The sequence below is a fragment of the Chenopodium album genome, chromosome 9 (assembly GCF_948465745.1).
Source record: "Chenopodium album chromosome 9, dcCheAlbu1.1, whole genome shotgun sequence".
Lineage (NCBI taxonomy): Eukaryota > Viridiplantae > Streptophyta > Magnoliopsida > Caryophyllales > Amaranthaceae > Chenopodium > Chenopodium album.
In genome coordinates, this window is record NC_137842.1 from 38,166,004 (window position 1) to 38,193,012 (window position 27,009).

The 27,009-nt window shown below is 38.9% G+C and overlaps 1 protein-coding gene across 1 annotated transcript; it reads left to right on the forward strand.

The window, feature by feature from the left end:
* Positions 1-1,702: 1,702 nt before the first annotated feature.
* Positions 1,703-3,284, forward strand: LOC145559745 (uncharacterized). The gene is made up of 4 exons (XM_081621068.1): positions 1,703-2,193; positions 2,304-2,376; positions 2,920-3,000; positions 3,114-3,284. Exons 1-4 carry the CDS (start codon positions 1,904-1,906, stop codon positions 3,198-3,200), a joined length of 531 nt encoding a protein of 176 aa, XP_081477194.1. The 5' UTR covers positions 1,703-1,903; the 3' UTR covers positions 3,201-3,284.
* Positions 3,285-27,009: the final 23,725 nt, after the last annotated feature.

The window sequence follows — 27,009 nt, forward strand, 5'->3', positions numbered from 1 at the left end:
AGATTACTAACACCATATGGTTCGGAACCGTGAAAGGAGGATCAGGGATGATGGTACGAAGTGAGTCATGGAGTTACATTCGCCTGTATTGGCCTCTACTGGATTCTTATTGTGAAAAGTGATTCCTGCGATCTCAAAGGCATGCAAACAAAGATTCAATTTGATCTAAACTATTATTAGACTAAATTGGTTGAATATCAATGCAACATATAATTCTATAATATTAGTGATCACTTGATTTAATAACAAAATTAAAAAGGAACCTAAACTGGTTGTCCAAATTATCTTATTAGGTATGATTTTCAATTACATATTCCCTTTAAACATGCAAAATGGTGATCATAAAAAATATAATAGAATTAACATTAATATTGGAGGCAATTTAACAATAATAGCGTTAGTCAAATCAAATATAAAATAACCTAATCATGGTACTTGCAATATTAAAATAAAATAAGAGTAATTAATTAATTACTCACATTCTGCGCGTTCCTTTAAATTGCTACATCATGAATAAATTGTTAGTAACTTCAATAATAAAAATCAAATGAAAATTAAATTAAATAAATGTATATTTGATTTGGTCCAAACCCTCAGTTATGTGTACCTTTCACGCCTTGGTTTAAGGATGGAACCTCGGGTTAAGTATGGACTCCTTGGAGTGCTTAAGGGAAGAATGGTGCAATTAGGAATATAGGTTTAAGGCTTATAATATGGGAGAGAGAGAATGGAATGATTTTTGGTGTAAAAAAGAGAATGAGAGAATGATTTGATGCCCCAAACTGCGGAAAGGAGGGGGGTAGTTATAGGGAAAATGAGCTAGGAAGTGGATTGGTTTATGAAATGTATTGGATAGAACATGGATTTAAGCACTCCAAAGATTAAATACTCAACCCGACCAATAATGTCGGTAAAAAGTTGTTCATCATCGGGTTTGGTTTTGGGGAGACATTTTTAGGTGTCTACACCTAGAAACCCCAAAAAAAATCAATCAAAATTCCTGGCAGATTATTCGAGTAGTGCAGAGAATTATTGTCTGAATACTTTATTAATTTTTCCCCCAAAAACCCTAGGAAATTCGAGCAAATTAAATAAACAGTAATTTTTAAAGCAACATTGGTGAATTTGTGAAGTCGATTTTACCCAAGGAAAGATTGCGTCTTGGCTTAATGTTCAAATTTTTCATGGTAGATAGAATGTCCCTGACTTGAACAAGGATTTAGTTTAATTTCAGGTTTAGTGTTAGTTCATTAGAAAATAATTTTAATGTGATTGAATTTTGTTGGTTTAATAATATATGTAATTTTATATGGCAGATTTCTCAATTATACGGCAGTGAATTCCTCAAGTTGCACGAGTTTTTTTATTGTGGACAAACGATAGAGGCGGTAGTGCACATACGACATTGTCTTTACATGTGGTATATATATTTTCTCCATTCTTTGTAATATTAACTTATTTTTTGTGGTTGGTATAATATATTTTTCTATTTCCCCATTTCATAAGTTCTTGTATTTTTGTAATTTTTTTATGCTTTAGGGTTTATCTTAATGGAAATTAGGATTGTGGGTTTTTGTTTAAATGTGCATTAATTAATCCATTTTGTTTATACTTTTAGGAGAATAATTATATTGACTTAGAGGAAAGTCAGCTTGAATAAATTTGTGAAGAGGGTTCTATAACTTCAGTTGATGGACCTGATACCTCATCTTTCACTCCATTCCTTTATTCTCTTTTAAAAGATGATTACTTTAGTGCCAAAAGGGATGACAGGCAGTAGAATAATATTAACTAACCTATAAAAGATGAATCTGAACCTGAAAGTGAAATTAGAGCTGAAATTAAACCTGAACCTTTAAAGGCAAAACCCGAAAATGCGGGTTTTGTGAGAGAGAGTGGTGGGATGAGAGGGTTGATTTATAAGGGGAGACAATCTATTGGTAAAGCTATGAATTATGCTGCCAGACTAGCATGGTTTCGAAATCAAGCATCGGAGAGAATGCCTAAGTCTGAAGCTAAAACTGATGGTAATGATGGAAGTCCGGATGGAGGAAATATAAGGCCGATAAAGAATGTAGCTGAACTCCTAGACATCTCTGATAAGTCATTGCTTCTTTTGCAGAAAAACCAGATCATACTATATGCTTCCCTTCCATCACTTGTCAAAGGGAGGAAGTGGGTGTTGCTCTACAGGTGTGGGATCATTGTCCTAATGCATTTAGTTTTTGGTTTCTGAAATTTTTGTTTGGTTCACTATCTAGTGTTTGATGATAGTTTTTTGACTGTTCTATTGAGTCCTGCAGCACATGGAAGCATGGCATATCACTCTCAACCCTGTACCGAAAAAGCATGTTCTACACTGGCTTGAGTCTGCTGGTATCTTCTTTTCCACTTATTATTTACCTATCTCTATTTTAAGAAATACTATTAGTGAACAATAACTGAAGGACCTTTATACCCCTTTTTTTATAATACAAGCCTAAAACTCTTCCACTCATTCCAATACCTCAGAAAGTTGATTGTTCACCAAAGATATTCATCTTACAATTTGCATTGTGTGTGTTGGTGTAAAAGGTCTGGCTTTGTTTCACATCCGTGTCGTACCCTTTTAATTGAAGTAGTTTTGCTTTTGAACAGTCCTTAAATCGGAAGAAAGATTCATCTATGTGAAAGATTGATTGGACAATTGAAATTTAATGTGTTTCTGATTGTGGTTTTCAGCCTTTTAGCTCCTTAATTTGCATTCACTATATTTGAGTGATGATTCTGGTGAACAATTGAACATTATATGACATAAACTCATCTTCACAAACACTTTTTCACTAGCCAGTTGCATCTTACGTAACTTTAGGAATGTTTCTTATCATCTTGCTCTTGGAAAACTTAGTTTTCATCATGATCTGGTGGAATTTTGGACAGGTGGTTGGTGATCGAGGTGGTGCAGTTTTTGGCGGATTGGTTGAGGTGCCTCTTAAACCTTCTAAAAGTAGGAGGTATCAGGTGAGTTTGACCCGTAGGCTTTCTTAAGCTCGTGGTTTAAAAATTTTGATTTGTGCAACGCTAGTCCAATTCCTCTTACAAACTTTCCTCTTGTATTTTTGTTGTGTTGATAGGATTTTTCAAGAAGTACACCGTATACCGAGGTGGAGATAAATGAGGTTCGAGATATTTTGGCAGAGTATTTTATATGTAATGTTTAACTTTAGATTTAAACTTAGAAAATGTTGGACTCTTGTGGTATATCTTAGTCTTGACATGAATGAATTTGGTAAATTGGTGATTGTGTTGGGTAATGAGTATAATATCAATGATATTAAGATGTAAACTTATTGTACAGGTTGTTGACATAATGTCGTCATTCCCAATTTTATGGGTAGGCCAAAATACAAAGTAAACTCTGTCTAAATTTACATTTGAATTCATTAATATAATATTGCATTTTAATTTTAGTTTTTTGAATTCATTAATATAATATTGCATATTACGTTATACCACTACCAAGGGAAACAGGTACTACAAACATATACAAGCAATTAATATAATTTTTTTTTTAAAAAAAATTTACATCATTTCCATCACTCATTTAACAAACAAGTGAAGCAAATACCTTGATTTTAAATTGTTTACCAAGCCATTTGCGTCACTCAGTAGTTCAGCAAGTGACGCAAATTAAAAATAAGAAGTTGCTAAAATGAGTTATTTGCGTCACTCCATTATAAAATAGAGACGCAAATAACTGTCATTTGCGTCATTTATTTAAATAGGAGTGACGCAAATAACTGTCATTTGCGTCACTTATTTAAATAGGAGTGACGCAAATAACTGTCATTTGCGTCACTTATTTAAATAGGAGTGACGCAAATAACTGTCATTTGCGTCACTTGTGTAAATAGGAGTGACGCAAATAACTCTTATTTGCGTCGCGCCTAGGAACGACGCAAATGGTTTAAAAGTCATTTGTGTCGGAGCATTTACGTCGCTCATAGAAGCGACACAAATACTCTATAAATGAGCGACGCAAATGAACGTTTTTCTACTAGTGGATGTTTCGAAAAAACTAGGCGTTTAGCCTAGGGTATTCGAAAATTCTAGGCGTTTCTTGGGTTTCGAATTTTTTAAAACAATTATTGCGACGTACCGATTCCGTACGGTTCGACGAGCCTTTGGCGAGCTTCTAAGGTTGTGTTTCTGGTATTTTGTCGTTGTCCATAAGATCTAACGAATTAGATTTTGCAAAATTTAAAATTTGTTTGATTTTGAAACTCACGGTGGCTGGGGTGGTTATTCGATGAGTGTTAGTGGCCGTTGACCACTAGAGAGAGAACGGTAAAAAGTTTTGTGTACAGTAAAAATGTGAAATTGAGATAAAATTAATTATTTATATAATCGTTATTATATGGATAAATACGTAATTTTATTTTATTTTGCGGGCGTTAGTTAGATATTTGAGGGCGATATTTAACAATCCACCTGATTTTTGTTAAACTAAAATTATTTTTACTGAACCAAAATAATTTTTACCAAAGTAAATTATTATTACTTAACTTAAATTATTTTTACTGAATTGAAATTAATTTTACTAAATTAATTTTACTAAAATAATTTTATTTTTACTGCTTTGTTATTATATTTTTCTTTGAAGTTATTAATTTCATATAAAATTATTTTTGCTCAATTGAACTTATATTTATTGAACTGAATTTATTTTTATTGAATTGAAATTATATTTACTGAATATATTTTTTTAATGTGATGAAGTGAACAAGACATTAAAACAATACCTGGCCAAATCACGTCGATTTATATAACTATTAGTAGTCAATGCCGAAAAAAATATTTAGGAAATTGATTTTGGCACACCCAAAACATAGGGGTGTGTCAAAATCAATTAAGGGTGTGCCAAAATAAATTCCCAAATATTTACTTTAGTCAAGCTATTTTTTTTTTTTTTTTTTTTTTTTTTTTTTTTTTTTTTTTTTGGAAAAAGCGAATGGCTTCTTTGTTCTTAGCTTCTTACGGATCATAAGCAGTTACCCACTTGCCAACAACAATTTAGCAAGTACGAGTTAAAGAGTATTAAAATGAGGGCTTTCAAAGGGAGGTTAGTTATGTATGAGGAAATACATAACGAGGAGCACGCTGGTCTTTTCACATGATTTTTGAAAATTCCTAAGTAGCACCTCCGTTCTGCTATGTGGCATCCTGTTTCTGTACTTGCAAAAAAAATAGTATTATATTGTTCTTAGTAAATGAGCCCTAATTTAATTTGTCTCTGTTAGGCAGTCTGTCTCTCTCCTTCATTTAGTGTTCTTCTTTGTTTTCATTCTCCGTCTCTCTCTTCTTCTTTCTGCTTCTAAGTTCTCGATTTTTCGATTCCCCTAATTTGGATTGATTACTTCTTAAGTTAAATCGTTGATCTTCGGTAAGTTAAATCCTCGATCTTTGGTGGGCGTGGCGTATGCGCGGCTTGTTCGGTTAGTTGGAGAGGTGGGTAGCGGAATTCTGGAGTTGGAGCCCTAATATGTTGGGTTTTAAGGTTGGTAATTTATATTTTATATCTGAATTTGTATGAATTTTCGAATTAATTGTATACTTTGCCGAAAATGTTTTACAAATTGCTATTTTTGTTTAAAGTTCTGGTATTTGTTAGTGGTTAAGTAAATTTTTTGGTTTAAATTGTTGTTAATAGTAGTAACTAGTAATTGCATATGTATTTTTCCATGAAATGGGTGTTTTGAAAATATTTATTTACCTTATTTTACGAATTAGGGTTATGGGTAATTGCATGTGGCTTGATGTTTCGTTGAGTTGAATGAGGACAAGTGATTGAAATATGAATGAGTGTGGATTATTAAGAATTTTGTTTATGTTTGACATCGCCTCAATAATTCAGTTGTTGTTGAAATTTGAACTGATATTGTCTCTGATTTAGTTCGGTTGTCGTGTTTGTTTTTTCAATTTATAGTTTGTTGGCAATTTTTTTTTTGAGAGATTGAGTGGTTGTCCCCCATGTGATATTAGGGATTGGTGTTTGTCTGATTTTGTAATGGTGAAAATAGGGATTGGTGGTATCGGTAGTTAGTAATGGAACATTTTATAATCTTGAATTAGGGATTGCTGTATTTTTGATTATTTAATTGCGCATTTGACAATGTAAAATTAGGGATTGCTGTTTGTGTGTTTATTTAATTGTGCATTTTATAATGTTGAATTAGGGATTCCTGTTCTATTTGTGGTGTTTGTGGGATAATTGAATCGATCTATTTTTGTACTGGGAGTATGTAGTTCGTCCTGGTATCTATTTTGATTTATTTTTCTTCTGATCTATTTTTGTTAGATGTGTTTATAATACCCTGTATTTTTATGTATTTTTATAAAATATTTAAGTATTAATAAATTTATTGTCAAGGGCTCAAGTATTTTAATTAAATATTTTAAAGGGTTAAAGTATTTTAAATATAAAGTTTTATAAAAGTAAAATATGTTTTGGGCCAAACGTTTATTAATTATTGGGCAATGTAAATTATTCCTACATACTCTTATTGGAATAACCCATTCCAAAACCCATAACTTAAGCCCTATCCCATAACTCAAGCCCACATTTTTATAAGCCCAAATTTAACCCTACACTATCTACTCTATAAATACCCCACGAATCCCCAAAAATTTCCCACACAAAAAGGTTAGTCTTATTTTCTCTCTCCTTTGTTTTATTAATTTGTGTAATTATTATTATTGATTTATGGGTTTTGATTTTATTGTTTGAAATTAATTTAATTAGTATCAAATTGTATTTTGATGATTAAACTTTATAATTTTCAGATTTTGTAAATTTTATAACCTAGGGTTTTTAATTATTGAAAATCATGATTTTAGGGTTTTTATGAATAATTGATTTAGGGCTTTTATATTAATGCTGTTTTGAAATTTTGGTGATTATAACTACTTATTAGTTTAACTTAATTCCAGATTATTTTGAACACGTAAATTCATGTTTTAATTATTAGATTTCCGTTCGTTAATATTAATCCCGTTTTAATCCCGATCAGGTTCTGAAATCCTCCGATTTTGATAAAAAAAAAGTAGTGTTTTTCGTGTGGAAACGTTTTAAGAAAGAATCATTACCTTTGGTAGTGCGTACCACCCTCTCGTGGCCAAATTCAGCCTCTAAATATGGTTTTCGAGCAGTTTTTGATTTTTAACGAAGTTTTTATTTATGCTTTAAATTTTATCCTTGAGTTTAAAAGGGGTAAGAGATAATTTAATGTTTCTATGGATAATTTAAGTATAAAGATGTATTTTGATGAAGTTTTAAAGGGTTTTTGATTAGTTTAAAATGTTGGAATTTTATTTAAAGTAGTATAATTGTGATTTTTAATAAAAGGGTGTGATTATCCATTAAAAAGGAGTTTAATTAGGGGTTTTTAAATAATTTTCAGATTATTATAAGTTATTTAAAGTGAGTTTAAGTAGCTGGAAATTGTGTATACAAGGGTAATTAATATAGTATTATTGTCCCTTTATGTAGGAGACTTGGTTCGAGAATTGTTGTAGAGTACTCGGTTATTTTAAGTTCTTTATTAAGGTACGTTTGCGTACTTAGCATATTTTGTTGATGTAGAATCATGCAAGGCTTCATTTCAATCAATTACAAGTAGTATCATGCTAAGATTTATGTATGGAATTGTGAATTAATGGTGTTGGTGATTGAATGGTGAAGCATGAATTATTGTGATGGTTTATGGATTGGAAAATTATATTTTGGGCATGTTGTGTTTGAACCACACTTTTATTTATGGCATGTTAGAATGCATGATTAATTAAACTACATGTTTAATTATGTTTGGAATATTGAAAAGGAATTTTATTATGGTTCAAATAATTTTTATTGATGCTTTAAGCATGAGGAAGGAGCTATATAAGTGTCTATGTACACGAGGATAAATTATATGTTGGTGCCTTTGTGCACTTAAGGTGTTTTTAACACCGAGGGATAGAATTTTTGGCGCTTTATGCGTTTAAGGTGTCTTTGACACTGAGATAGAATTAGAAAGGGTTCAACATTAAATAATATGTGGTCACTAATTATTCAAGAATTAAATTGGTATGTTTGGTTGATTGAATAATTATTGTTGATTGATTTATTATGTTTTGAGAGTCATCACCAAGTCCAATAACATGTAAATAACGTAAAGTGAAAGAGATTACGCACCAAATCTCTTGGAACATATATACCTTGAGTATGAACAATGGGGGAGTTATGGGGTTTTATATTTAACCATAACTTTTAATGGAATACAGGACGCTGTGCATTCCTTTTTATTTATTATTATGCGTAGGAATTCCGCCACCTTTGAGTGGTTTTGTCACTGGCACGGTTAGCTGTCGTGTCAGTTAACCTCAATTTATTTGGGGGGAGGTATAGTTGGAAACCCGTTCGATGCGTAATCAACGCTAAATGAATTATCCAGTGTCTAGTTAAAGTGTCTTGTTGATTTTTGTGTGTTCTTGTAAACAGGTGCATTGAGGTAAGTGTGTGTTGATAGGTGAAAGCATGTTAGTGTGTTTATTTACGCTTATGTACTCAGCTTTGCTGATTGTGTGTGTTTGTGTGTTTGGCCATGTCTTTATCTTGGCCCTATGATGACCCATTTTTAATGGAGAGTAGTGGGGACAAGTAGAGATAAACTTTTCAGGTATTGAAGTATATTCATGACGGGGCATGAGTGAAGAGTGAATCATGTTAGTTTCCATTAGTTTATGATGTGTTTAATGCTTTAATTTTTTATGATATTATTATCATGCATGACTAATGCAAAAGTTTTAAAGTTGTTTTGGTTTTAATAAGGACCTACAATGGTTCCAAGTTGTAGGATGGTTTTATTTTACATCCTTTGACTTTGGTTTTGACTTTACTTTCGTTGGTTGACTTTTAAAGTTAACCTGTTTTGAATGGTTTTGAAATCCGCTGTGTGTCTTTGATGGTTGCCTTAGCCGTTTTCACGGTGGCGATAATATCTTAGATATTCCTATTTAAATTTTTAAAAAGGGCAAAACAGGTATTTTAAAAGAAAGGAATTTCTAGGGTGTTACAAAGTGGTATCAAAGCCAGGTTGAGATTTTATTACCACTAAAGCAAATAAAAATGTATTTTAAAGTGTTTTGTTTTAAAACTTGGCCAAGTGCTTATTAAATTAAACGGTGTTAAACTAAATTGTTTTGAATTTTATTTTTGTTTTTATTTTAGGAATGACCAATTTTTTTTTTATGAAGAACATCCGAATTTTTTTTATTAAGGATTTCCGAATTTTTTTTAAGAAAGCCGAAAATTTTTCTGTCTTTTTCAAAGCTTATTTTTGAATTTCTTTAAAAAAAAAAAAAGGAGTCAAAAATATTTTTTAGTTTGTTCATGTTGCAGGAAAACAAGGATTGAGGTAAGAAATATGTGTTAAAAGCTTTTATAAGCATGTTGGTGAGCTTGGGTAGGAGAAGAAAGGGCATATAGGCTAGAATTTAATTTCTTTCCTATGTGCATATATATTTTTTTAAGAGGTGTTCAAGCATGTTGTATGACTAAATGTTTATTGATGACAACATGTAATATGTGAATCATTATATGTGAGCTATCAAGATTGTTTGATTGAACATCGAACTTAATTTTCTGCAAGAACTGTATTACATGGTTATTGGAAGGGTTTGCTATTGGTAGTTAATCCCGTTTTCTTGTAGGATACCTAAACCTATACCCTGTGAGTTTCTATGATGATAATTTTGAGGAATGTTAAGGATTTTGAGAGTTCAATTGCTTATGTTAGGATGGTTCGCTTCAATGGTCTTATTTGAGATGTATTTTCGAAGAAATATTGGATGCACATCATCACATGAATGTGAGTATTGTTTTTGGGATAATTTGTTGTTAAGATACGTTGTCTAGATATTAAAAATGAGTAATTTGAGTTTTGTACACTTGTGTATGGAGACACCAAGTTGATTTTAATGCATATGGTTGAGGAGCTTAAGGATGAAATCATTTGGGATATTATCTATTCTGAGGAATATGTTTTGTCTTTGAGTATGAGTTTGAATTGGAATCGAAATTGAACAAGAGCCCAAGAGAGGTGAGCATAGGAATTGATTAGAGATGAGTAATGATGAAAGTTATTATATGAGTTGAGGGATACTCAATGCGGATCAATTGAAGTTTGACATTTTAAGCTTAGTGGCTTATCATTTCTTATGATTAAAGTTGTTTAATTTGGGATGGAGAATTGAGCATATATATTTTAATATATGATTGGAGTTTTGAGAAGTTAGTTCTTGTTGGAATATTGAGGACTCTTGTTATGTTGGACCTTAAATACATTGTCACATGTTCAACCTTGAGAATATTGACATATGTTATTTAGGAGTTATGAGTATTTATTCTTTCACTTGGGATATGAGGATAATTATTTTACTTCAAGGAATCATTATGGGTAGCAATGCTATCATTTTGGAGAAAATTCTTAAATTATTCACCTAATCTTTTAGAGTTGTTCAACAACCTTATGATTTCTATTGTTTTCCAAAAGCTACTAATTTCTTTCTTCCCTTTGTGAGTAGCAATTAATGGGGATTTTTTTTTTTGATTGTTTGTTTAAGTATATGAATTTTGGTTGTTTATCAATCAAGATTTTATGTATTTGAATTATTGGGAATGAGGACATATAAAAAAATTTACCTCAAACCTTAATTCGTATTAAATGATAATTGTTTCTTGATTGAGTTTAGTGGTTGATGTTAGTTGATTAGAATAAGAGGAAGCTAAGTGTTTCAACCCAACCTATATAGCAACAAGTTTTATCATCAAGAAAGTATGGTAACAAGAAGCAATTTTAGTAATGGAATTATTTGAACAAGGTAGTAAGGCAAGCTTGACAAATTGCCAAGGAGGCAAGGATGATATAACCACCAACAATCCCATAGTTGGAAAAAGGTGAAACAAGATTGTGTTAAGAAGTGAAAACTATATATATACCAAAGGGAGATCAATTCCTGAAGTTTTGACGGTTGAGTTAAAGAGTTATACAAGTTGTTTAAAAACAATTTGTGTATTGAGAATTTGAGAGTGAATAAAAGTTTGTATGGTAAGTATTGGAGAGAGTTGATTTTTAACATGTCAGTGAGATCGAACAAGTTATGAATACATCCGATCCTATTTGGAGATGTTTGAGATAACAAACCCGAAATAAGTTTTACCAGTTTTTCATGCAGATAGAAAGAAAAGATAGTGAGGTTTAATTAAGTGGAAATGAAAAGATTACTTGGTTTCGAGAAGTACTCCAAGTTGTTAAGATCTCTCGGTATTCAAGGAAATGATATTGCTTTAAACTTAAGGGAATGAGTTGAAGGATGGCGAACTATGAGTTTAAAAGACATAAAGTCTTTGGGAGTTTGATTGAATTGAATTATAAATAATCAATTCATATATTAGCTAAAAGAAAGGTGAGATCAAAAATAAAGATAAGGAATCAAATCAAGAAAGAAGGTAGGCGAAAGTTCAACAAAATGGCTAAAGAGCTTTAAAGGAATATTTTGGAAATGATAAAAAGCTTGAAGGCGGCTTGAGTAACTCTTGAAACTTAAGGAAATTTGAATTATGAAGACGCTGTATACTTGAAAGTGTCGAGAATATTGAACTATGGATGTAAAAATGTCATAAAGGAGAAAGAGTTTATGACAAGATTTATGAATTTGATTGAGATGTGTTGAAATAACTTGAGTAAGGATTGTATATGAGGTGATTGAAGTTGAGATTATTTAGGGGTCACGAGATTTATTCAAGGGATGCTAGAAGAAAGATTATGGATTTAATTGGAGGAAAGATGTAAGCATGGGAAATATAAGCAAGGATATAAAGGTTAAGTGAAGTTGGAGGTATTATATGGACATATTTGCGTGTGGAGAAAGGGTTAATGTTGCATTGCTTAAAGGGGATTGAAAGATACTATTGAAGTCATTGAAAGAAGGTTACATCGCCCTGGAGAGCGCATGTAATTGTTAAAGAAAGGGATGGAAGTGTCTGTAAAGTGCCTATGGGGGATTGATCAATGTGACAAAGAAGTATAATTATCCTTTGCTTTAAAGCGACGATTTGTTTGATCAAATGAAAGGAGCAAATATAATTTCGAGATTAGACTTGAGGATAGAACTACTAAGTAAAAATATTCGAAAGAGGATATTTAGAATTTGGCGCTTATGACAAGGTTTGGACGATTCGAGTTTTCATTTTGCCTTTTGGGATAATGAATCACCTATAATTTCCATGGACTTTTGGAATTCAGTATTTTCATTGAAGGTATTTTGGTGAATTCTAAGAATGGGAAGGAAAGGACAATGTGAACATCTGTAATAAAACGTGTTGATGCTTAGAGAGAAGCAAATGCACGCAAGTTTTTCTCGAGTGTGAGTTGTGATTGAGAAATGACCATTTTGGGAAACCTTGCGATAAGAGGAAATGTTGATGTAACAGGGATAGAAGCGGTGAATTATGGACTCTATTTTGGGTGTTTTTGTCCCTCGGGAGAGTTATGTCACGAAGTCTGATCCGGCTGAGCTGTACCTGCAAAATAACGGAGACTCCGGGTGGGTGGAGCTCCGCCTCCGACGGTCAAGTTAGTAACTTGAAACAGAATAAAGAGAACGGAAATCTAGGTGGTTATCTGCTCGGATTCCAAGCTCAGGTGTTTCTCTGATGTGAGAGAATGCAAGTGTAATAAATGGTAAAAAACGTCCCCTCAAAAAGAGGAACATCTCCCTATTTATAGGGTCCTTGGGAATTGTGCCCCTGATTAGGTCAATGTACCCTAATCAGTGGTGGGCTGCGCCGCTTTGCGGCTTTCTCAGGATTTGGGCCTGAAGGCCGCCTTTTTCCCTTAATTTCTGGAGTGACACGTGTCAAGCAAGGATTGGTCCACTTTGGGCCATCCTGGGGCTGACACGTGTCATCCTCTGATTGGACCACGTGGCGGGGTAAAATTACCCTAAACATTTGCCCCTCACAGATGTGACGTGGCACGCCACGTGGCATCTGTGACACATGTCACGCTCCGGTTGGTGGTAATTTTACCATTAAAGAGTAACCGTTCACCTTCCGAGTAAATTACGGAAATGCCCCCGTATTTACCCTCTATATATAGCCGTTTTACCCTCATAATTTTGTACGTTTACAAAAACTTTCTAGAGAAAAAACTTTGAGAGAGCAGAAGTCATCCGTTTGAGTCAGGCGCAAGCAAGAAAGTTTGTTCTCCATCAACCCAGCCGAATCCGCCTTCCTTCAGATATCACATCCAAAGGTACCGTCTCTGTCTCTCTCAGCTCTTTTTCTTTTTTCACCGCTTGTACATAATTCTTGCAATAAATGGATGCATCACCAACACACACGGCACAGCCTAGGTTAGAGTCCAGCCGGTCACCAGGGACGGCTGAGTCTAGGACTGGGAGTGCCGTCTCAGGGTGTTGGGACCACCCTTTGCCTTGGATTCCGACCAGTTATGTGTCTGTGCAGGACACCATGGCTCGGACAATGCAGACGACAACTGATCCAAATTACAAAAGCGAAGGCTCAGGCGGCCAAACGCCTGAGGGAGAAACGTCTTGTCAGGGAGGCCAGACGGCTCTGGAGAGATCCCCTCCGCGCGCCCCTTCAACTCCTGCTGATTCTTTCTTGGAGGAATGCGACCAAGGTGGCGACGAGGCCGCCTCTGCCCCCTTGAATCAAAGTGAGGAGGAGACGGAGAGCGACAACTCCGCCTCTACCTCTGAGAGCAGTGACGACTTACCCCCGCTTCCGGATAGCGAGGAGGAAGAAAAGAAAAAGTGGAACGAGAAGGATGATCCCTTCAAAATCCACGTCTCCTCCAAGGACCGGATCCAAATGGAGGAAAACTTGAAGAATTTTACTAAAATGCACCCGCTAAGAGACGGGTATAGGATCCGGGTGCCGCCTGAGAATGGCACCAGCTATTTTGGCTGTTATGAGGCGGCGTTCAAGGCTGGTCTCCGCTTTCCCTTTCACCCTCGCGGTGAAGGCAATTTTGAGAGGCTACGGCCTCGGAATCTGGCAACTTACCCCCAACTCTTGGACAAACATTCTGGGGTATGTTGCCGCCTGTGAGTTCCAGGGGCTTAACCCCGGCTGGGAGGCTTTTGTTAGTATGAATTATCTTAGCAGAAGCCCAGGCGGCTGGAGGGCGTGGTACACTCTAACCACACAGCCCCAATATATGATGACCTTGGACAAGGTCTCGAAATTCGACGGCTGGAAGCACAGGTTCTACCTGATGTCAGCTCTAACCAGACGGGAGAATTACGAATTCCGTCTGTACAATAAGAAGCCCGACTTGTTGGGCCAAAAGTGCGCTCTTCCCCGGATCCCAGAGGAAGATTTTGACAAGATCATTGAGGCAGACTTTTTCGGCCTCACAGACGCAACTTTGTCAACCGGGGAAACAATAAAAGTTCCCAAGAACTGGATCCCCAAGAGCGTCTGGTTCAGGGACGAGTGTTTCCTAGTCGCCTGCAGGCTAGGACACATGTTTACCAAACGTATGCGTCTGAGTTTATATCCGTATGTAGTAGCTTTTTATTAGAATTGATTTATGATATTGACCAACTTCTCTTTTTGAAGAAAAAGCATTAAAAATGTTGCAGTCGGAGAAGACTCCTAAGCGATCCTCTGCTGTCATCCGCAAGGCGCTTGCGGAAAAGGCTGCGGCTGAGGTCAAAGCCAAGGTAACTAACGCCTAACCCTTTCATAAGTTGATCTTTTAAAATCATTTTTCCCGGATGCTAACCGTAACTTTGGTTATTTTTGCAGGGAGGAGAGGTTGGAAAGTCGTTTGAGAAACAACTCAAACGGGCTAGGGAGGAGAACCCTGCCGTTCTCAACAAAATCAAAAAATCCACCTCTGCGTCAACTCCTGGCGCCTCAGCCGGGCATCAACAGATGCGGATAGCGGGGCGAAACGAGAAGATAGGCGGCAGCTTGTGCCTTGATCTCGTCAACCCCTTATCAGCAGCCGCGGGGTTCACCACACCTGCAAGCGGTTCTCGCTTGGCCGGCTCTGAAGGTAAGAACCCTTTTGAATCCCCGCTTGAGCTGGGGTGGCCTTTACGGGTGAAATCCCACTCTCAACAGACGTCATCTTCAGACGGCCGGCAACAAATAGGTGCTGCCTTAGTTTCGCACTCATCACGTATTGATTGTGGTGCAGATCAATCTCCCCACTGGCCAGACGTCCAGAAGCACGCCAAGGCCATGCTAGAAGCCGTCCGGAAGAGGGATAAAGACAGTATCCCTGGGATAGAGACGTTCAATCTTGAACGCATTCTATCCCTTCTGGCTGAGGTAAGAAACTTGTCAATTCAATTTTATTTTTTTTTTCAAGTGTTTTACCCCGCCTGCAATACTTATACCGCCTGACTTTTTGCAGGCCATGCTGCGGGTGGACGAGCTCAAACGTCCTTATTCCCGCAAACGGGAAGAGGTAAAAAGGGCCAAAAAGTCCGCCATAGACGCTGATAATATTGCTTTGCACTCGACTATCGTAAATGAACTTGAAACTAAAGCAATCATTATGACACAGGCGTCTAGAATCCAGCAGCTGGAGTCAGATCTGGAGGCGGCCAAGCAGCGGGCGACGGATGCTGAGACGGCTAAGAAGGAGGCGAAGGAGGCCCAGAAGAAGGTGGATGAGAGCGCCAAAAAGGCTGATGAGGCGCTCAAGAAGGCCCAGACGGACCTTGGCAAACTTAAAGGTGTTTCCGAAGAGAACACCAAACTGAAGACCAAGGTTCAAAAGCTGGAGAAGGAGGCTGCTCAGGCTCAGACAAACTTTGCAGCAACCCTGGAGGCTGAGAGTGACGCTGACAATGACGCCCGTATGAAGATTGCCTGGGCTGCCTTATACCTAGACGCGGATTACAGCGTCTGGGCACTGGCGCACAGCTATGCCGAGTACGTGGTGTACTTGAGAGAACAAGGTGAGCCGGAGCCTGCCTCTTTCGAAGCCTGGGTCAACTCCAACAACGAGCCGTCCGCGCCTGAGCTACCTGGTCCTGGTGAAGCACAGGAGATACCCTCAGATGATGAGGAAAAGGAGGAGGACCAGGAGGCACCGTCTGCAAGCCAGAAGTGACCATTCAGCGGCAGTATGCCAATCTCTGCTTTTTATTCTTTCTTTTATTCAGCGGCAGTGTGCCAAAACTTTTTTTTTTCGGCCTGCGTGCCGAGTGTTCTTGTATTTACCGGCTGTGGAGCCGTGTTAATTAACAATTTCTTTCTCCCGGACGGGGTCCGGTTAACATTTTAATCCACTACAACCGTTTGGTTGGGTGGACTTTTATGAAATGCACCGACTGAGTCGATTTTGATCATTCTGAATTTTTATTTTGTGCAAATTTTAATTTTTCATTTTTGCCTAACTTATCAAAAGCATGCGGCGATTTTTTGCCTAACTAACCAATAGTCTGGCTGTCCTTGCCCCTGGACGGCTGTGTGATTGGTTTCAAGTGGAGTTGGTTGATTGACTTGAAAACGTCTGATGCTGCAAAGAGCATGATATGTTTGTAAGTCAATCAATCACAGTAGTGATTGCCCCAAACCAAGTGCACAGCCGTACACCGACAGGCGTTCCAGTTACTACCCAGACGGTGCTTATCCGTCTTGGTAGAGATTTCATAGCCATTGCACGACTCCTTTGCCCCAATTGAGGTAGGAATTGCAATTTTGGAATAAATAACCTAAGTGAGTTCTTCAGCCGGTGACCGACTGATGCCCCAGGGCATCCGGTATTTGGCAACTTGATCATTCTTTACAGGTCATTTCTGTCAGACGGCTATGAGTTGACCAATTTGGTCGTTCAATTTTTGCCGTCTGCATGGGTACGTAGAACCGACAAATAGTCTGTTCTCTGCGACGATTGCACCCGGAGGGGTGTCGCCGGACGCCTTTGTCCATGTTGGGACAGGCGATTTTATAAAATGAGCAACCATCCGGCCATTTTAGCCTCTGGTCTTGTTTGAGACCGGTTGTATAGCCACTAAACGTTTTTGTGCTTAGTTTTTAGTCGAAGTATTGAATTTACACTAAGTATCGAACTTAGTTGTTAAAACAAACGAGTCCGTCTGGGTATTACCCAGACGCACAGGCAATTATTTAATCTTACCAGGTATCAAACTTGGTTAGGTAAAAGAAAAATCCGTCTGAGTATTACCCAGGCGGATAATCAAACTTAGTTAAATGAACAAAGTATCAAACTTAAATAGACAAGAAATCCGAATATCCGAGTATTACCCAGGCGGTCAAACAAATGTAACCTTTACTAAGTATCGAACTTAGTTAGGTAAATGAAAAATCCGTCTGGGTATTACCCGGATGGGTAATCAAACAATAACCCAATTTTGCAAACAAAGTCTGAATCTTCATTAATTGACTCATTGTTTACAAAAAGTTTACATTCTCAGAAGTAGTACTTTTTTAGATTGTCTACATTCCAAGTTCTAGGTAGGCGCCTGCCGTCTGGAGTTTCCAGACGGTAGGTGCCATCTCTCACTTCCTCATAGATCCGGTAGGGGCCTTCCCAATTTGGGGTTAGATTTCCCAGCTCATTTGCCCTACCGGTTGCCTTCATTTTTCGTAACACTAAGTCGTCAACTTTCAAGGGACGCTTGTGTACTTTTTTGTTGTAGGCTCTAGTCATTCTCAGACGGTAAATCTCATGACGTAAGGCGGCATTGCCCCTGCGTTCTGGGAGTGAATCCAATGCCAGGCGCATTGCTTCCCAGTTTGCCTCTTCATCATATAGCATGACTCTGAGAGTCGGCTCGTAATGTTCGATGGGCAAGACGGCTTCAGCACTGTAAACCATGAGAAATGGGGTTTCACCGGTTGCCCCTTTAGCTGTTGTTCGGATGGCCCATAGGACATGGATTAGTTCTTCTGCCCATAAGCCACCGGCTCTTTCTATTTTCTTCTTAATGCCGTCCGAGATGAGTTTATTGAAGGCTTCAACTTGGCCGTTTGCTTGGGGCCGGCCAACAGATGCAAAATAGCTTGAGATTCCCTGATCTCCCAACCAAGTTTTTAGCTGAGGCGTCTCAAACACCATAGACATAGGTACCCCATACCGGGTGATAATGTTCTTCCAAATGAAGGAAATTACGTCCGAGGTCTTGATGTTTTTAACCGCCTCAGCCTCCACCCACTTGGTGAAATAATCCACAGCCACCAAGATGTAACGCTTTCCGCCTGGAGCAGACGTGTAAGGACCTAGAATGTCCATGCCCCATTTTGCAAACGGGATTGGGCTGTGGATGGCCTTCAGATCAGTAGCCAGACGGTGAATGAGTTTGCCAAATTTTTGGCACTTGTCACATTTCTTCACCAATTCCTTGGCGTCTGCCTCAAGAGTGGGCCAAAAATAATGTCGTCTGGCTCTGACGGCTAGGGACCTGCCGCCTATATGAGAGGCGCAGAATCCCGAGTGCAAGTCTTCGAGAACTTCTTTCCCCTTTTCTGGGGTGACAAACTTCAACAAAGGCTTCAGAAACCCCGCCTTGAAGAGTTCTCCATTTTTCAACTCGAAGCTTGCAGCTCGCTTTTTCAGGACGACTGCCTCTTGTGGCGAATCAGGAAGTGTACCGTCTGAAAGGTAGGTTCGGATGCCATCCATCCAGGTAGAGCTTCGGTCCAGAATTCCAATGGGATCCTCATAGATACTTCTCTTTTCAAGAACTTCCCAAAAGACTGACCGTGGCGTATCGTGGCAGGCGGAAGACGCCAGCTTTGACAATGCATCTGCCTGGTTGTTTTCCGACCTAGGCACTTGACTCAGACGGAATTCCTCAAGTGCCCCGACCTCTTCTTTGACTATATGAAGATATTTAATCATAGCCGGATGAGTAGCCTCATAGCTTCCCTCATACTGGCTAACGACCAATTGAGAATCAGAGTAGGCGTCAATTTTCATGGCCCCTGCCGCCTTACACATGCGAATGCCGGCTAGCAGGGCTTCATATTCCGCCTCATTATTAGAGGCTTGAAATTTGAAGCGTAGTGCATACTCAAATTTGTCCTCTTCAGGAGACTCGTAAATTACGCCTGCACCACAGCCGTTCTTAGTAGAGCTCCCGTCTACATACACTTTCCAAACCTGATCAAGATTATCCGGAGCCACCGGACGGGTCATTTCAACAATGAAGTCGGCAAACGCCTGACCTTTCACTGCCTTTCTTGGTTCGTAAGTGATTTCAAGACTTTGCATTTCAATAGCCCATTTCAACATTCTCCCGGATGAGTCCAAGGTAGACATTGGCCGCTTGAGTGGCTGGTCGGTGTAAATCACCACCGGGTGTGCCAGAAACTAGGGCTTCAATTTTTTGAAAGTCATATACAGAGCAAGGCCAAATTTTTCTACCATGGAATACCGGAGTTCAGCATTTTTAAGAACATGGCTAATGAAGTAAACCGGGAGCTGCACGTCGTCTCGCTCAGCAAGGAGAACGGCACTGAGGGCATGATCTGAGATGGCTAAGTACATGTACAACGTCTCCCTAGGTAAAGGACTGACCAACCTAGGTAGAGAATGTAAATGCTCTTTCAACCTCTGGAATGCCGCCTCAGCATCCTCCCCCTATTCAAATCTAGTCTTCTTCCTGATTGCTTGGAAGAAGTAGAGGCACTTGTCGCCTGACCGACTGAGGAATCTCCCCAAGGCAGCCAGACAGCCGGTGAGCCTCTGCACTTCCTTGACAGAACGGGGTGACTTCATGTCTATCACCGCCTGTATCTTTTCAGGGTTAGCCTCTATCCCCCTTTGATCAATCAGGAATCCGAGAAACTTCCCAGACTCAACACCAAAGACGCATTTCTTAGGATTTAACATAACCCTATGCCGCCTGAGGGTGGTGAATGTTTCTCGGAGATCAGCAAGGTGATCCGTCTGTAGCTTGGATTTGACTATCATGTCATCAATGTACGCCTCCACATTCCTCCCAATCTGATTAATGAAGACCGTATTAATCATCTGTTGGAAAGTGGCAAGCGCATTTTTCAAGCCAAACGACATCACAGTATAACAAAATAGCCCCTAATCAGTGACGAAGGCCGTCTTCTCTTGATCTTTCTTTTACAGGGGTATCTGATGGAAGCCGGAGTAAGCATCCATAAAGCTCATCAAGGCGTGACCGGCTGTAGAGTCGACCAGACTGTCGATCTTTGAAAGCGGGTAACTGTCCTTTGGACACGCCTTGTTGAGGTCTGTGTAATCAACACACATGCGCTAGGTCCCATTTGGTTTCTTAACAAGGACCACATTAGCCACCCAGTCGGGAAAATTACAGGGCCGGATGAACCTGGCGTCTAGCAGCTTTTTGACTTCGGCAGCTGCCGCGTGACTTCTTTCCTCGCCGTGGTTTCTTTTCTTTTGCCGGATGGGCTTCTTTTTGGGGTCCACGGCGAGTTTGTGGACAGCGAGATCTGGGCTGACGCCTGGCATCTCTTCCACTTCAAAGGCAAAAATGTCTTTGAATTCCTTCAGCAGAAGGTGCAAGCTTGCACCCAAAGTAGCATGAGCAACCATCCCAACCTTCACAGTACGTTCTGGACGGCTTTCATCCAGAACGAGATCAATACTTTCACCATCCGGTTGAGGGCGGAGCTCATCTGACCGTTCTCCGGTCAGTGATTGCTATTTTTTCTCTTTCTTCACTTCCACCAGCAGAGGTGCCTTTCTTTTCTTCCCGGCTGCTGGTGGGACAGGCGCAGGGTCGGCATCCTTGACATTGTCAAGGTCTATTGGTTCCTGGCCGTCTGAGGCCACAGTGTCTCTGACGGCTGAGAGATAACACTCTCGGGCCGTCTTCTGATCCCCATTCAGGGAACCCACAGTGCCGTCATCCCTCTCATACTTGATGAGCATGAGAGATGGGATGATTACTGCCTTGGCTACGTTGAGGGTCGGCCGGCCAAGGATAATGTTGTAGGCGGTCAACTTCTCAACGACCAAGAATCTGACGATAATATGTCGTCCTTGGCCCTTCTCTCCCAGCCGAATGGGTAAGTCAATTCTTCCGGCTGGGTAGACCATCCCACCCCCGAAACAAACCAAGGGGTGGGTGACCGGATGCATGCTGCTGACGTTATATTTCAGCTTTTACAAGCACCGGAGGCTGATGATGTCTGATGAGTTGCCGGTGTCAATAAGGATTCTTCCAACCAGTTGTTTGGCAACCTTACATTCAATGACAACCGGGTCATCATGCGGACGGCGGACGCTGCCCCTATCCTTCTCAGTAATCAAGACGTCTGGGAAGGAGGTGCTTGCAGACGCCTGCTCGTCATCATCCTTGTCCATCTTTCGAAGATGGCTCTTGGTGCCCCGGATGGTAGGCCACCACAAGAGAACCCGCCTGCTATTGTGTAGACCGGCTCCTTATCGGTATCCGAGCTACTAGCAGGCTGGGGGGTAGTCTTGGAGGACTGACCCTTGTTTTTCTTTTTTGCCCCGGCTGGGGACTTAGAAATGTAGGACTTCAACAGCCCTTTGTCAGCCAGACGGTCCAACGCCCGCTGAAGACTGAAGCAGTCGTTGGTGTCATGGCCGACCTCCTCATGGAACTGACAGAATTTATTTTTGTTCCGCGTCTGGACAGAACTCTTCATAGGATTCGGCTTCTCAATGGACAGCCGATCCTTTACCTCCATGAGGATGGAGTTGCAGTCTTTATTAAACTTGTACTTGGGGACGTACGGTTTAAACTCTTTCTTTTTCTTCTGGGACGGCTGGTCAGAGTCAGTAACCGCCCAGACTTCTTTTCTTTTCTTGCTCTCTTCTTTGTTTTTGGCCGGCTGAGCAGACCGGCTGTCTTTCTGTTTGTCGGACTTCTTAGAGTCCGACTGGTTACCAGGCGAGCAGAGGTCGGTAGCTTGAATGTAGCTTTCCGCCTCCCTCAGGGCCGCCTGTAAAGTGAAAGCCCATTTTCTGACTAGGTCGAACTTAAAAGTCGACCCGTCTCTCATTGAAGAAGTCTGTAAAAGCTACCTCGTCAGACAGTCCTTGAATCTGAATTCTTATCAGATTGAACCGCCTGACATAGGAGCGCAGCCCTTCTCTCTCTCCCTGCTTAACAGTGCTCAAATCAAGGCTTGTTTTCTTAGCAGGGATGTTCATTGAGAAGTTGGAAGCAAACAGGAAGGCGAGCTTCCTGAAGCTATCGATGGATCCGGCCGGCAAATTACCAAACCATTGTTGGGCAATGCCCTTCAATGTAACCGGGAAGCACCGACACCAAGTGGCATCATCCAACCCCTGTAGATACATGAGGTTGGTGTATGCCATGAGGTGGTCTTCCGGATTGGTGGTACCATCATAGGTACCAACCAATACATTCTTAACCTTGGCTGGCTGGGCCGCCTCGGTTATCTCCCGGGTGAACGCAGAAGGCTGTTCACCCAGGCGCAGCAGACGAAGCTGCCAGTCCAAGGGCTGGACATTTGCATATGCCACCTGACCTCCAAAGAAGGTCGGCTGCATGAAGTGAGGAGGATACTGTCCGTAAGCCTTAGTAGGCACATACGGTACAGCTCCAATCATGTGAGGGCCAGAATGGACGGTATTACCGCCTGTCTGGCTCTCATGCAAGGAGGGTGCACTCCCTGCAGAAATATTGTTGAAGCTGTTTGGAAAGTTCGACGTTGAAGCCGACTCGGACAGCGATTGGTTTCTCTTCCGGTTTATGATCTCCCGGGCATCAAGAGTTGATTTTTTACTTCTCACCGCCTGCTGAGTCCGGCGAGTGTTATTGGTGTTCTTCCGAGGAAGGAGAATTTTTGACAAATCAATGGTCTCGGCTGCCTTCTCCTTTGGATGAGGAGTGGGCTGCCGGTCTCTGACTGACTTCCCCTTCTCTGAAGGAGTCTTCTTCGCCGACTGACCTTTACTTGGGCCAGCCCGGCTTTTGGTGATCAGCTCTTTAATTTCACCCTTGAAACTTGTCATGAATCTCATAAGTTCGTCTCGGGTGACAGGGGCTGATCCAGCGGCCGTTTGGGTTTCCCCTTCCGGCTGCCAAGTGGGTCGGCTCGGACCCACCTGGGAGGCACCCCGCTCCAGAATATCTCTGGGCCGGATGCTCTTGATTCTGAGCGAGCCATCCTCGGCTGTAAAGGTTTCGAGCTGAGGATCCTCATCCTCCTGGTCTGTAAAAACTTCTGGGTCATCGCCCAGACGGTTGGGGGTGGTACAGACTCTTGAACCATCTTCGAGGTACTCTCCCCACAGACGGCGCCAAATGTTTTGGGTGTTTTTGTCCCTCGGGAGAGTTACGTCACGAAGTCTGATCCGGCTGAGCTGTACCTGCAAAATAACGGAGACTCCGGGTGGGTGGAGCTCCGCCTCCGACGGTCAAGTTAGTAACTTAAAACGGAATAAAGAGAACGGAAATCTAGGTGGGTATCTGCTCGGATTCCAAGCTCAGGTGTTTCTCTGATGTGAGAGAATGCAAGTGTAATAAATGGTAAAAATCGTCCCCTCAAAAAGAGGAACATCTCCCTATTTATAGGGTCCTTGGGAATTGTGCCCCTGATTAGGTCACTGTACCCTAATCAGTGGTGGGCTGCGCCGCTTTACGGCTTTCTCGGGATTTGGGCCTGAAGACCGCCTTTTTCCCTTAATTTCTAGAGTGACACGTGTCAAGCAGGGATTGGTCCACTTTGGGCCATCCTGGGGCTGACACGTGTCATCCTCTGATTGGACCACGTGGCGGGGTAAAATTACCCTAAACAGACTCCGTGATAAAACAATTGTTGTTGAGGTTTAAGTTGGACAACGGTGTGGAAGATTTTGATAGATTCGAAAGGATTATTAACAAGTGAATGCCCTGGCGAAGAATAATTGGAACTTCATGGAAAGTAATAAGTGTGAAATAATTTTGTATAAATTAATGATTATTTGTGAATGAATTTTAAAGTTTAAAGTTTGAGATAAACTCTCACACATAAGGATTTAAATATGTAACAAGAAATTATTGGAGTTGATAAAGGACCGTGGAAGAGACATTCAATGTCATTGAAAAAGAAGCAAAGTGTTTGGCAAATACGTTGCTAATAATGTTAAATTTAAGGGGGGATAAGGAAATTAATCTCCTCAAGAGTGTTGGAAAAGGAAAGTTAAAAAAATGTTGGGGTAACTACAGCATGGGACCAACAATATTCGAGAAAATGAAGAAAAAAAAATCAAGTAGAGAGTGTGAATTTGATCGAATTTGTAAGAGGATATGTCATTTTAATATTCATGGAGATAAAAGGTTGAGTATACTTTGTAAGAGTAAGAAGTTTAAAGGAAATATAACGGAAGGAAAGTGAAATACAACCAGGAAAGGAGAAGCTGCAAAAATGATTTGGTAAAGGTGTATTGAGGGTTTAGAGTGATTAATTTATTCGGATTGTGGTGGATAGATTGTCTAAGTCCGCAATGTTCAAAACCCGATGAAGGAGACTTCGAAGATGGAGCAACTTGCGAAGGCTTACATCAAATTCGTTGTGAGATTACATGGAGTTCCTGAAAATATCATGTCAGATAAAAATTCCTAGTTTCTTTCAAAATCCTAGAAGGAGGTATACAGGAGAACTTTGGTAATACATTGGAGACGATTACAACCTCCACCCATTGGTATAATAGCGAAATAATATTTGACAGGGGAATTTATGCAGAAAACAAGCGTATTCAATTTCAGAAAATGATGTAACAAAGTCACCATACAAGCCAACATTGATATGGCAACATTTTGAGGTTCGAATAAAAGAACCATGAAAGTTCACTATGTTGGGGAACATTAGTGACCGAAGCAAGAAAAGTATACATGAATGGATTTGATTTGAGTAGTGCAAGTTTAACAACGGACAAGGCACAAGTGTTATTGAAAGTGTAACCCATAAGACAAAAGATGAATTTGTAAGAAAGAAAATTTGAGCCAAAGTATATAGAAATATATATGAATTTGCATAGAATTCGTAAAGTGGCAAATAACTTGGCATATTATCGGACCTTGGTAAAGTATAATACAATTCTCATAAGTCATTGTGAAAGAACATTAACTAAAGGTATGAGTTGCAAAGAGATCTATTGAGTTCAGCCAATTTGATCATGAAAAAGCTAGACAAATCAAAGTTTCGAATATCAAAGTGCTTCATACTTTTACTAGAGGATGGGTGAAAGATAGTATCGATGGAAATTGATTATTTTTGGTATAATGAGTAAGGAATTAATAAGAATTTTGGTTCGCAACAAAGAATGCATACAGAGAAGTGTTAAGACCTTACCAAGGATGGAATGAGAAAAGATCAACATGATTCTAAAGTTAAGTTAAGTGGAGTTACGGGGGCGTAACTCGTTTTCTTTAAGGGGGGTAGAGTACGATAGAATTACACGCTTTTTCCTTAATTTTGGCATTTTAAAGTGCTTTTTTTTTCAGTTTTACACTGATTTAGTTGATAAGTTTGATTATTTTACACACTAAGATGTGTAAGTTTATTACCAAAGTTGATTCTTACACTAATGCTAGTGTGAGTTTGTTAGATAGTCTAATAGTTTACACATTATTTTGTGTAAGTTTGTTAGTAAAGTTGTTATCTTACACATTATTTTGTGTAAGTAGGTCAGCAAGTTGGTTACTTTACACACTAGTTTGTGTGTGAATGAATAGATGAGGTAGAAAGGAAGTATCACAAAAGTACAGCAACTAAAAGTATTAAGAAATTTTTTTGAGATTTTAAGTATTTATTTGCCTTTAAACGAGTTTTTAAAGTTTTCGTACCTAAGTTTCGAGGACGAAACTTCTTTTAAGGGGGGTAGACTGTAATACCCCGTATTTTTATGTATTTTTATAAAGTATTTAAGTATTAATAAAATGTATTGTCAAGGGCTCAAGTATTTTAATTAAATATTTTAAAGGGTTAAAGTATTTTAAATATAAAGTTTTATGAAAGTAAAATATGTTTTGGGCCAAACGTTTATTAATTATTGGGCAATGTAAATGGTTCCTACATACTCTTATTGGAATAACCCATTCCAAAACCCATAACTAAAGCCCTATCCCATAACTCAAGCCCACATTTTTATAAGCCCAAATTTAACCCTACACTCTCTACTCTATAAATACACCATGAATCCCCAAAAATTTCCCACACAAAAAGGTTAGTCTTATTTTCTCTCTCCTTTGTTTTATTAATTTGTGTAATTATAATTATTGATTTATGGGTTTTGATTTTATTGTTTGAAATTAATTTAATTAGTATCAAATTGTATTTTGATGATTAAACTTTATAATTTTCAGATTTTGTAAATTTTATAACCTAGGGTTTTTAATTATTGAAAATCATGATTTTAGAGTTTTTATGAATAATTGATTTAGGGCTTTTATAGTAATGATGTTTTGAAATTTTGGTGATTATAACTACTTATTAGTTTAACTTAATTCCAGATTATTTTGAACACGTAAATTCATGTTTTAATTATTAGATTTCCGTTCGTTAATATTAATCCCGTTTTAATCCCGATCAGGTTCTGAACTCCTCCGATTTTGATAAAAAAAAAGTAGTGTTTTTCGTGTGGAAACAACGTTTTAAGAAAGAATCACTACCTTTGGTAGTGTGTACCACCCTCTCGTGGCCAAATTCAGCCTCTAAATATGGTTTTCGAGCAGTTTTTGATTTTTAACGAAGTTTTTTTTATGCATTAAATTTTATCCTTGAGTTTAAAAGGGGTAAGAGATAATTTAATGTTTCTATGGATAATTTAAGTATAAAGATGTATTTTGATGAAGTTTTAAAGGGTTTTTGATTAGTTTAAAATGTTGGAATTTTATTTAAAGTAGTATAATTGTGATTTTTAATAAAAGGGTGTGATTATCCATTAAAAAGGAGTTTAATTAGGGGTTTTTAAATAATTTTCAGATTATTATAAGTTATTT

What these genes read in the sequence shown, in the direction of transcription:
- LOC145559745 (XM_081621068.1), top strand. Translation starts at nt 1,904, where the DNA reads ATGAGAGGGTTGATTTATAAGGGGAGACAATCTATTGGTAAAGCTATG. An exon ending in AAGTGGGTGTTGCTCTACAG is followed by an intron (nt 2,194 to 2,303) that starts GTGTGGGATCAT and finishes TGAGTCCTGCAG; the next exon opens with CACATGGAAGCATGGCATAT. An exon ending in ACACTGGCTTGAGTCTGCTG is followed by an intron (nt 2,377 to 2,919) that starts GTATCTTCTTTT and finishes AATTTTGGACAG; the next exon opens with GTGGTTGGTGATCGAGGTGG.